General features: G+C 42.1%; 2 protein-coding genes across 3 annotated transcripts; both read left to right on the top strand.

Annotated features, from left to right (window-relative positions):
• The first annotated feature begins 23 nt into the window (after positions 1-23).
• LOC136430206 (uncharacterized) lies at positions 24-5,164 on the top strand. Of its 2 annotated transcripts, none has more exons than XM_066420596.1 (11): positions 24-157; positions 742-804; positions 1,026-1,066; positions 1,404-1,479; positions 1,725-1,847; positions 2,325-2,456; positions 2,787-2,924; positions 3,097-3,235; positions 3,646-3,821; positions 4,271-4,398; positions 4,998-5,164. In XM_066420596.1, the coding sequence occupies exons 1-11, from the start codon at positions 88-90 to the stop codon at positions 5,094-5,096; spliced, it is 1,185 nt and encodes a 394-aa protein (XP_066276693.1). In that variant the 5' UTR covers positions 24-87; the 3' UTR covers positions 5,097-5,164. The 2 variants fall into 2 exon arrangements, with proteins under 2 accessions (XP_066276693.1, XP_066276692.1); XM_066420595.1 differs by having other exon boundaries at positions 2,325-2,462.
• A 2,067-nt stretch (positions 5,165-7,231) lies between these two features.
• Positions 7,232-11,456, top strand: LOC136430205 (uncharacterized). Its single transcript, XM_066420594.1, has 11 exons — positions 7,232-7,351; positions 7,704-7,769; positions 8,031-8,071; positions 8,509-8,584; positions 8,725-8,847; positions 9,245-9,379; positions 9,673-9,819; positions 9,913-10,051; positions 10,303-10,478; positions 10,858-10,985; positions 11,311-11,456. The coding sequence occupies exons 1-11, from the start codon at positions 7,282-7,284 to the stop codon at positions 11,407-11,409; spliced, it is 1,200 nt and encodes a 399-aa protein (XP_066276691.1). The 5' UTR covers positions 7,232-7,281; the 3' UTR covers positions 11,410-11,456.
• The last annotated feature ends 652 nt before the right edge of the window (positions 11,457-12,108 follow it).

Here is a 12,108-nt window from a genome sequence, read left to right as displayed (position 1 = left end):
CGTCCTAAAGGACAAACTAGAACATGTGTATAAATACAGAAAGTACTTTGTGCTGATTGAGACCCAAACCTGCTTGCTGACCGTCGCATGATGTACGCCTTCACCGTCTCTGTGGTACTTCTGGTGTTAGGGGCCGGACTGGCGGCCAGCGTGCCAGGTTGGAATATTTGCTTGGTATAGGGGTAGAGGACTAGAAAAGGTTACTTTGAAAATGGTGCAATCATTTTAACGATAAGATTGATTTAAAGTATTGTGTAGTTGATTTTTGTACTCACATTATCATGGAATTTGTATATCAGAAAAGTTTGAAGTGAGGAGATATCACCACTACTCAAAGCCTTGGTACATCTAATACTTCAAGCTTCTTTAAGAAATTATGAGTCTTTACCTCAAATTAATTGTCATTGCAACATTGAGAAACTTCGGACCATATACTGTAAATGTTGGAACAAATTTGTTGTGGTAACCGGCAAGTTTTCAATGCTTTATTCAGAAGCCCTACGTTTAGAAAATCTTAATCCATGTTTGTAGCTTACGGTAGAGTTTTTAGTAATTATGTGCTAGATATCGGCTCTGCAAAAGTTAATTTTCCCAAGTTACAAATGCTGCAGCATACATGATATATTTTTCGTTTGTACGTTGAGGATATGGCGATATCCATATATTTTCTGTACTAAGTAAAAACCTTGTAATGCCGTGTACGTACGATGTATATCCTTAAATTCTTTTATTTTCACACAGCCGACAGCCTCCGGAGCCCACCGGAACCGACTGTCACGGATGCCATCTTAAACGCAAACAAGGGTAAGCGTTGCAAGTGACCTATGTTTAGTTAGGTACATCTGTCATATGTTTCTTTCAAGTGTATTTTCTTCTGAAGACGTCCAAAAAGTTTGTGAAGCCAATGCGATTTAAAAACACATTGCTTGATTGTCATCTACTCAACAGCAACAGAACTCTATTACTTTTCCAATCTATAGTTTTAGTTACTTAATTCGGTTCTGATAATCTTGATCAATACACAGACCTGTTCCTGTACCAAGGCGACATTGATGGTCTGGATCCTGTGAGTAACAAATGTAATACATTGCACAGGTCTAGAGGTAGTGCGCTTTCTTATGCTTGAGAATTAGTCCACGTCATTTGTAATATTGAGACTTACACAGGAGGAATAGAAATGTCCTAGTGAGCATCCTTGCTTTTCGTAGACATTAATCTATTAGCTTAGCTAGTTTATTTTTACATCGATGTTCAGATCACATTGCCATGAGCGATCTACACATTTTGTCACTGAATAAAGAAGACGCAATGCATATGTATATGATATACTGTATAATGTTTTTCATGTCCATACATTGAATTTCTTTTGATCATGGCAATCTTTAAATATTATACTATTGCAGAACTCCCGTAATGCCATCCAAGAGGCGACGAAATGGCCAAATGGAGTGATTCCTTACGTCATCGGTAGTGAATACAGTAAGTCCTTCATGATCACGTCATGCCCTGTTGAGATGTTATATTATATCGTATTATAACACACTTCATGTAATCTCCGAGCAGATCTACACGGGGCAAAATCGTAATGTCAGCCAGAGAAGCGATCTGCTTGGAGATTACACTTCACGAGTCTCTGACTTAAAGGTCTTTATTGTAATATTGGGACAGGGAGTTGATGATCTGTGGTTAACATAATGATGTTCATGAAAGGTTTTTCCCTCCAGGCCAGTCCTGTTTTGACACTGATGGTAACTGCGGGTACTGGGCCTCCGTGGGAGAATGCACCAACAACGCGAATTACATGGGAGGCAACTGTCCGCAGAGCTGCGGCATGTGTGGCCGCTCTGGTAGGCGACAACTCATTTGTCTTATTCCACGTACCTCATATATAGGTATCAATAGTCTCCAAGCAGATGAAATGATCACTCTCAGAGTTTTACGACTGTTTTTTTAAACATTTATTACTCGTTTCTAGTATGGCATTATTCGACGGTTTGTAACGGAGGAGGTGAACCATTAAAAATCAAGATAGAAAAGCGTAAAAACTGAGAATGACCCCTATACATAATATATTTGGTCTGAGATTAGGTAGTACATGGCCACGGCATCTAGACAATAACATTTTCTAATTTGCTCACACGGCCACTCGCACTACTATAGACTTATTTTAGAAATTCTAATGCTACTGCACATCTTCCAATTGCTATGATCTGCTTGTTGCTAAACCCAATACAGAAATGAATATACTAGTGACGATTGACACTACACAGATGCCTAGATATTGTTCATTTATGCAATCAATAAGTATTTATGTTGAATCATAGCTACACGAAGCTGTACAGACGATAACGAGTGGTGCTCCTACTGGGCTGGTGTTGGGGAGTGCACCAACAGCGCAGACTACATGAATGCCAACTGCCAGCTGAGCTGTGGACTGTGCTCCACTGGCGGTGGGGGTGGAGGTGAATTGGACTTTCTTATCACCCATATCATATGGATTAGATTAGATACGATTATTTAGACTGAATGGTGTGGAACAATGGATACCAAGAAAGCTACGTACAAGTATGAATTTAAAAGTGCAAATAGAAGTCTAAATATGATAGTGTACCCATAGCTATAGGATTAATTGTGAAAGTCCAGAATTTGTTTTACTGTCTTGATAGTTACACTCAGGTCAGTGTCATATAGTTCAGTTAAGCATGGACTAACATGACAGCTTTTGAAAACAAAAGAGCGTCAAACACAGGACTCATCGGACTTGATATATTCTATTTTACTCACAGGTTGTACAGACAACCATGAGCATTGCGGGTACTGGGCCAGTGTTGGCGAGTGTACAAACAGCGCCGACTACATGAACCAGAACTGCATGCTGAGCTGCAACCTGTGTGGAGGTGGAGGGAACAACAACAACAATGGAGGTAACGATCAGTCCAGATATGGATTGAGATGTAGTGTCAATGTACAATTAGTATACAGAATAACAATTGAAATTTGTAACATTTCCTAAAGAAAAAAACAGTTGAATCCAACTATAAGTAAATGCATCGTGAGTTTAAAGCCAAATGTAACAACGGCCTATTTGATCGGTAGGTTCAGTTCTTACTGCTTCTGCCGGGTCGGAGGTTGGTCGGATTCAAGCAGCCATGGAAGAGTTCCACAGGCGAACCTGCATCCGCTTTGTACCCCGAACTAATGAACAGAACTACATCCACATCAGGAAGAGTACAGGGTATGTCAATCCCTTCTCGATATACTGACGACAAACGTGTTGTGACAAGGCAATATTAGTAACAGTATTATATCGATACAATTTGATCAGACAATCGAGCTATTGTAATCTTAAAGACCTATCTAAACCATATCATATCACATCATCATCATCGGTTGGCTGCAGTGCAGGCGACTCTAAGTTTCTTTCAGTTCCCCTTGTTGCCGACAAGGTGAGTTATGTCTTTGGTATCAAATTGGTCGTTGTAGCCTCTCAGAAGCTGTTGGATGTTCTGTTGATAGACGATGCGTTGACGTGCTCGCCTGCGACTGCCATTGGACGGGGCGTCGACGCGATGTCATCTAACATGCATGACGTCACCATCCATCATCCATCATCATATTATATCATATCCAATCTATTTCCCGTAGTTGCCATGCGTATGTGGGTGTTCAGGGCGGGGCGCAGGAGGTGTCTCTCGGTGACGGATGTCTCGGGAAGGCGACCATCATGCACGAGCTGATGCACGCCGTGGGCTTCTGGCACGAGCAATCGCGCCCTGACAGGGATGACTGGGTCTGGATCTACCTGGAAAACGTGCCCCAAGGTAAGTAATTATTCTTTATTAGAGCAGAGTATTATCTGGGCTCACTGTGTCTTCTGTAGATTTGTATTGCAGAAAATGTGGCTCGTAGATCAGAGTAGGTCTGTATCGCAGAGCAATTATAGGCAGACTGGATGCTGGTTAACATTTTGTTTACATTGATGCCACTCATTCTCCATCACTTGATTAAGCTACACGAAGACAGAATCTGAATCTAAATTTATCTATTTATCTATCCAGTGGGTCCACTCACAAACAACTTACCCACCGTCATTAGACTGTGTTTACGTTGATAAATGATCTTGCAAAACGATACAGACGTCTTCATTTACACTGCAGATTTATGCTTGCTTACTGCTTGCGTATGCGTATGCTAGTTTGCAGATCAATGGTGCGCCAATAGATTGGCCTCAATGTTCAAAATACAAACTTTTCTGATTGGTTGATTGCAGACCGGTGGCACGCCTTCGACAAACACTCGGAGACGCGCACCTTGGGCCTGTCGTACGACTATGGCTCCCTCATGCACTACGAGAGTCACGCCTTCAGTATGAACGGGAGGCAGGTCATTGTGCCCAGGGTATGCTTCACTTTCATTACTACGCATGAGTCATGACACATACCATACCGTCTAGGAGGGGCTAGGAGTGACCGCGATTTTTTACGGAAGGAGAGAAGCGTAGCCCTCTCGACCGAAACCTCTGCTTGGAAAATAATATTGAATTCTTTACACTTACCAAGGCGTACGTCTAATAATTATAAGTATTTGATTTGCAAAGCGGAACGACTCCATGTAATTCATAACAACTACTGAAATATCTTGAAGAGGGGTGGGGACTTACCTGAAATACTGGTCTGTATATAACTGTAGTTTGAATCTTATTTGTGTATTTCAAGATTGTGGTTTTAATGAATGAATGAAAGCCTTTATTGCACATAGATATAGAGTAAGTAGTGTGTCTGCTCTTTTCGTAACGTTGTCAGCTTAACTAGCAGAATGTGAAAGATTAATATTATCTAAGTCACCATTTGCCTTCACTGCATCATGTCAGTATGTAAATACTCGGTTTTGTCGCCTGACTCCGTGCTATCAAGATGTGGTTAAGATAATCTACAGATAATGACGTTTCGTGTCAAGTTCTTTACAGACTTTTTTTCACACCCGCCTCTTTTCCGCAGCATGACACAAATGGCATCGTGTTGGGAGCTGCCCCAGACTTCAGTTCTCTGGATCTACAGAAGCTCAACTCGTTGTACAACTGCTATGCTGGCAAATAAATGAATCAACAGGTGTTTTACAGCAGTTATACGCTGTCAAATAAATGAAACAGGGATCACTGTCATGACATTTAGTGTTCTGTGCTTTTTGCAAGTAGATTTGTATATCAACAACACACACATTCATCATCACCGTCGTCATTGCACCTAGAAGCTTCCTCTTATACTAAAGCTGAAGAGTTGAAACATTTCTATCTCCTCAGTCTCCAATGCATACCCACTGAATATTTTATATACTTTATTGGTTTTAGTTGCTCAAAATGTTAACCTACTTCAGTCAGTATAACGTCACACCATACCCAAGTGTGTCTGTTAAGCTATCTAAATGCAAGTTTATTGCAGTTCTAAAAAAAAGTTTTAGTTCATACCATGAAAGGGGAGATGATACTCGAGTGTTCAATGTTTATTGGCCATTCTCTAAAAGGCTGTCGCCTCTAGATAAAAATACAGTGCTCTTGAGGCGTATATATATTCACAATATTTCCCCCAGCGCGCCCTGATCTGAACGGGTCTGAACGGTCTGTTCGGCTGTACAACCACACGTCAATAGACAATCTGTCGGGATTATGCTTTACCAACTATTCCCTCACACTCCTCACATGACAAAGGGCAACAATAGCAATAAAATCAACCAACAGATCTGAACGCGATCTAAACAGCACTAGGCCTGTCATGACCGATATATGTTTGCGTCGGGATGCGGGACGTTAGAGGGTAGTGGCTCGTAACCTCTGTTTACACAGTCAACTGAGCGAGACCACAAACTATGATTATATGGCCCACCAACTTGTTACATAACCCTTCAGATACTGAATTAATCATTCTCGAGGATATATTGGGTACAATTTTTTTAGTTTCCACAGACGCGTGCAAGAAATAAAGACAACATCGCACATACACGTTCACAGTTATGGGAATCACCAGATGCTGTTTTTCAAGCAAGGGAGTCACTTGGCTGCATTGGCAGATCAATATTCCTAACATAGGTACTTTTGTGTTAACCAGTTAAAAGAAAAAAAACTATTTTGAAATTAAAAAAAGGTCAACGACAGATTCTGATTTTCACATTAGGCCACAGCAAATAAATCTTATTGATGACATCCTCTGCAGACCCCAAATTTAGTGCGCGTGGACGAAAAAAAAACAAGGCGGGCAAAAAAAAATCCACATTTTCAAACTTGGATACCATAAAGCATGCAAGAAGAATCGAAGCGATAAAACATGATATTACAACCAACAAGTCTTTTGCCCCTGTATTCAATAAAACAATAACTAACACTGATGTCAACTTTAAAATCAATATAGATTTAGATCCGGGTTTGCATAGCACATCAAGAACGCAAACAAGGTTTCCCGTACACTGGGCACGGGAGTCTCTTGAGTCATGAGGCAGACTGACTGCTACATAATGCTTGCTCTGCTCACTTCGTCTCAACTGAAATTATCTATTGCTGTCCTGACTGTCTGCCTGAATTTCCGTACCTCAGAAATCCCCCGTCTTTTTATTTTGTCTTCAACAGACAAACAGCTAGACAATGGTCTACTCAAACCGCATAACATTAGTTACTTCATCTGACCCTGTTATCGGATTTGATTTGTGAGTACTTCACTTCAAGAAAAACACATCGGATTACACGTTGTTGATAATAATGGCACAGCAATTACAGACTTATTCCAATTACAAGTTTGGTTTGAGGGCTGCACTGTTTCGTCCTGTAAGCAATCTTATCACAGCTTGCATACACAATAACTGTGCAACACATTTGTGCCGATTTTTCACCATTCCTACATGTGCAATAGCCTGACGAATCGCGCTCCTAGAGGCCGGCCAGTCCTGTGACCTCCGGCCGAGAGCTTGACGTGTAAACACAGGCTACATGTGGCAAATGCCTTTCTACGGAATCTAGTACGTTTTGTGTGAATGTGAATATCCTAGAGAACGACCCTAGAAGTGTTTCATCGCTATCTGGTGCTCAATTAGTGTCACAACTCAAGGATAAATGCTTGGGTTGTGACATTAAACAGATGATAGCGATCACCGTGTACCAAGGGACTATTTACACTAGTCTTGCACTTGTTGACTTCTCTGAGGTAGTACGTCCTAAAGGACGAACTAGAAGATGTCTATAAATACAAAGACGTACTTCGTGCTGATTGAGACCCAGCCCTTCCTGCTGATCGTCGCATGATGTACGCCCTACCCGTCTCTGCGGCACTTCTGGTGTTCGGGGCCGGACTGGCGGCCAGTGTGCCAGGTTGGTACACTTACTCGGCCGAGGGGTGGGAGGACTAGAGCTGCGCTAGCTTGCTGTCAAAATAATGTAATCAATTTAACGATAGAATTGTCTTGAAGTCTCAGATTTTTTAAGATCTAGAGACTCGAGTGATTGAATATCATCTGCCTGTTCAGAGCCTCTCCACAGCAGGTCCTTTGGCTAAAGGGAGAATTGGGCACCGCAACTGCAGGGAGATGGGAGGACATCTTACCTATTGTATATCAATGTTGTAATCCTTTGTTCGTATGATATGTATCATTGAAACATACATGTATTATAAATGAAGCCGGAGGAATACAAATTTGCGGTATGTTCTGCTCCTTGCACACAGCCGACAGCCTCCGGACCTCGCCGGAACCGGAGACTGCCACGAAGGCCATCTTAAACGCAAACAAGGGTGAGCCTTACAAGTGACCAGTGCTGAATTTGATAGATATCTGCCATATGTTTCAAGTTTGCAGTTTTTCTTGATGACGTCCAAAAATTGCAGCAAATCAATGTTAAACACAACAAGATTTAAACGACATTGCCGAATTGCCATTCTCCACAACAACAGAACACTATAATTGCTTTTCCAATCTCTCCATAGTTCTACTTACTTATTTCAACTGCATAAGATGTTGACACCATCGTTCTGATAACCTTTATCAATACACAGGTCTGAACCTGTACCAAGGCGACATTGACGGTCCGGATCCTGTGAGTAACAAATCTGATAAATTGTACGTACATACCTGGAGGTTGTGCGCAGTTACTTACGCTTGAAAAATAATTCCACGTCACTTGCAACACTGATACTTTAACACAGTTGGGACAGAACCATCTTAGTGATCGTGAGCAACGTTGTTTTTCGTAGACGCACCCTCCTAAAAGCAGGACCCCTATCGCTCGATTCGTTGGCTCGCTCGCGTAGGGCCGCTACGCGAGCGAGCCATGCAACGAATCGAGCGATAGGGGTCCTGCTTTTAGGAGGGTGCGTAGACGTTAATTCATTAGTTCAGACGATATAGCATTGGCGACTGCAAGCTTCAGGTGTTGGACACAATGAATCTGCACATACTGTCCATAAAAAATCTGTCCATAAACTGAATTTCCTTTGATCGTGACAATCTTGAAATGTTTCAATGAAATTGCAGAACTCCCGTAATGCCATCCACGATGCAACGCGTTGGCCAAATGGAGTGATCCCTTACGTCATCGGTGGTGAATTCAGTAAGTCCCCCATCACGTCATGTCCTGTTAATTGTCATAACAAGATTCATCAAGCTGAAAGGTCTGTATTTCAATGTGTTGAGTTGATGATCTGAGATTATTCGAAGCTATCGATATTAAATAAATGTTTATTTCTCCAGGCCAATCCTGTTTTGATACTGATGGTAGCTGTGGGGGCTGGGCCTCGGCGGGAGAATGCACCAACAACCCAGGCTTCATGCAGTCCTACTGTCCGCAGAGTTGTGGCCTCTGTCGCCGCGCAGGTTCGTGAAAGCTTGTTTCGTTCATTACGTGTACCTCGTTTATCATGTTATTAGAATTCACCACACATGTGGATGGGGTGAGAGAACAGGTATAGCCTTTTCCAGCTCTCACCCCAGAGTGAGTAGCGTGTGACCACGACATCTAGACATATAATATTCTAGTTGGTCACAAGACCATTGGCACTTCTCTGAAGATCTATCTAAAACTGCTGTGCTGATAGTACTGCACTTCTTACAAATTCTCTAATAAGCTCGTTACTGATAATACAAATTTATATGTTTACTCTCGATCAGACTGGTGAAGATAATGCATCACACGTATCCACATCTAGAAAATATTATTACCCAGAAATGTTATTCATATATTGAATCCATGCATGTATATGTTGAATCGTAGCAAGAAGCTGCACAGACAGCAACGAGTACTGCTCCTCCTGGGCCAGTGCTGGGGAGTGCACCAACAACCCCGCCTACATGAATGCCAACTGCCAGCTGAGCTGTGGAGTGTGTTCCACAGGTGGAGGGGGTGGAGGTGAACTGGACTTTCGTATCAGCCATATCATTAGACTTTTTCTGTCATATCGCAGCTACGATTCCGTTGACTAAGAGCTTTATATACAATAACGGGACAAAGTGCCCAAATCAATATATGCATTAAACGTACATTAATGATATGACGTTAAGATTTAGTGCAAAGTAGTTGTCTCACCATCATAGATACCAGATACACTCAGGTCAGTGTCGTGGTAATCATGGGCTCATCTTAAAGCAATAAAAGTGCTTGATTCAGAGGCAAACCCTAACCTCAGTTCATTTTACTCACAGCCTGCACGGACAACCATGAGAGTTGCGGGTACTGGGCCAGTGTTGGGGAGTGCACAAACAGCCCTGCCTACATGAACCAGAACTGCATGCTGAGCTGCAACCTGTGTGGAAACACCGGCGGGAACAACAACAACAACAACAACGGAGGTAATAACGATATGTTCCTACATGCATCACAACAACAAGTAAGCGCATCGTAAGTTTCAAGCCAGGGGTGACGAGAGTCTTTTTTATCTTCAGGCACAACTCAGACATCTTCTGCCGGGTCAGAGGTTGGTCGGATTCAAGCAGCAATGGAGGAGTTCAACCGGCGAACCTGCATCCGCTTTGTACCCCGAACTAACGAGCAGAACTACATCCACATCAGGAAGAGTACAGGGTATTCTATCATTTCAATCCCTCCTCGATATACTGACGGTAAAAATGTTGCGACTAGGCAATAGTAGACTATATATCGATTCGATATGACAAAGAAATCGGACAATCGAGCTATTGTAGTAGTAGTTCAATAGCCAGACGCTGTTGAATGTACTGAAGATAGGTGATAGCTATATAGGCTACTGTAATCGCCTTCGTCTGCTATCCATATGTATCTATGATACATATCATATCATAATCTATTTCCCGTAGGTGCCATGCGTATGTGGGTGTTCAGGGCGGGGCCCAGGAGGTGTCTCTCGGTGACGGATGTCTCGGGAAGGCGACCATCATGCACGAGCTGATGCACGCCGCGGGATTCTGGCATGAACACTCCCGTCCGGACAGGGATGACTGGGTCTACATCTACCTGGAAAACGTACCCCAAGGTAAGCACTTCTTTTTTATCCAACAGAGGATTATACGGGCTCATTGTGCCGTCTGTTGTAGAATTAACATTTTTTGGCCATCAGCTAGCGCTTCAGTCAGAGAGTAAGGCTCGGACAGAGTATGTTTGTAATGTCGAGCAATTGTAGGAAATGTTAACTTAATGTTTGTAACTTGATTCACCCACACGAAGACAGAATCTGGATCTAAATGTTTGGTATCGATCCCGTGGAACCACTCATAATCAGCTTACTAGTGTCTGTCATCATAAGATGGTGTTTATGTTGATAAATGATCCTGCAGAATGATACAGACTACTGGCACACCAATAGATTGCCTTGAATGTTTAAAGTACAAACCCTTCCGGTTGGTTCATTCCAGCCCAATGGCACGCCTTCGACAAACACTCGGAGAGCCGCACCCTGGGCCTGCCGTACGACTATGGTTCCATCGTGCACTACGAGAGTCACGCCTTCAGTATGAACGGCATGCAGGTCATTGTGCCCAGGGTAGGCTTCACTTTCATCACTATTCTATTTGTGTATTTCAACATTGTGCTTTTAATAGTAAGCAGTGTGTCTACTTTGATGAAAGTTAGACATCTAGGTAGTAAGATACGCCAAAAAAAAAAAAAATTACTCAAGCAACTGGATTCAAAATTTTATCCAGTTGCTTGAGTAATTATTTTTGGCAGTGTGTCTACTCTTTTAACGTTGCCAGCTTAATTGCAAGAATTTGAAAATTGATATCATCTTATCAACCTTTTGTGCAAGAAGACTTTCACTGCATCATACCAGTATGTATGTTTTTGTACACCCCGCTCCTTTTCTGCAGCATTCAACAAATGGCATCGTGCTGGGAGCTGCTCAGGACTTCAGTTCTCTGGATCTACAGAAGCTCAACGCGTTGTACAACTGCTATGCTGGAAAATAAATGAATCAACACGTTTTGCAGCAGTTATTTACTGTCAAATAGATGGAGCGGAGATTACTGTCATGTCATTTAGTGTTTTGTGATTTTTACAAGTAGATTTATACATTTTTATCACAACGACATACATATCTATCATTACCGTTGTCATTACTGTTCCTCCTACACTTAAGCTAAAGAGTTGAAACATTTACAAACTTCTCAGTCTCCAATGCACACCCACTGAATATATAATATACTTTATTGGTTTTACTTGCTCAAAATGCTAAAGGTATCATTCCTGTATTACTCCGAGTGGGTAGCAGTCCGTTGCCCAAAAAATGAACGGCTGCATGAACGTGTGTTTATATCGGTGGGAAATTCCCTTTTAGCCAGCCCAACTGATCTCAAGCGTCAAACTGATGAAAGCTTGTTTGTTACTGAAGAAATTAGCAGGCAAAGTTCGGCAGCCGCGCGCGAGGTCGGATGTACACAGCGGGCAATCCTGCGTGATGCGGTCGAGCGCTTACAGCTAGAAAATGCCTTTTTTGGGGGTGTAGCTAAGTACAGTTTGTAATTGCTATAAACAGAGATTTGATGTAGTTAAGTTGTTGGCAATTTTTTTACATGATCTAGGGTAAATATTCTCAACATAGAAAGAATGACATTGGTGCATTTCTTATAGCTTCAGTACGAACGTGCCCATATAAAACACGTATTATA

This window comes from Branchiostoma lanceolatum, chromosome 3 (assembly GCF_035083965.1).
Source record: "Branchiostoma lanceolatum isolate klBraLanc5 chromosome 3, klBraLanc5.hap2, whole genome shotgun sequence".
Taxonomy (NCBI): Eukaryota; Metazoa; Chordata; class Leptocardii; order Amphioxiformes; family Branchiostomatidae; genus Branchiostoma; species Branchiostoma lanceolatum.
The sequence above is the reverse complement of the archived record's forward strand: the minus strand, read 5'-3'. Positions and strand labels throughout refer to the sequence as shown.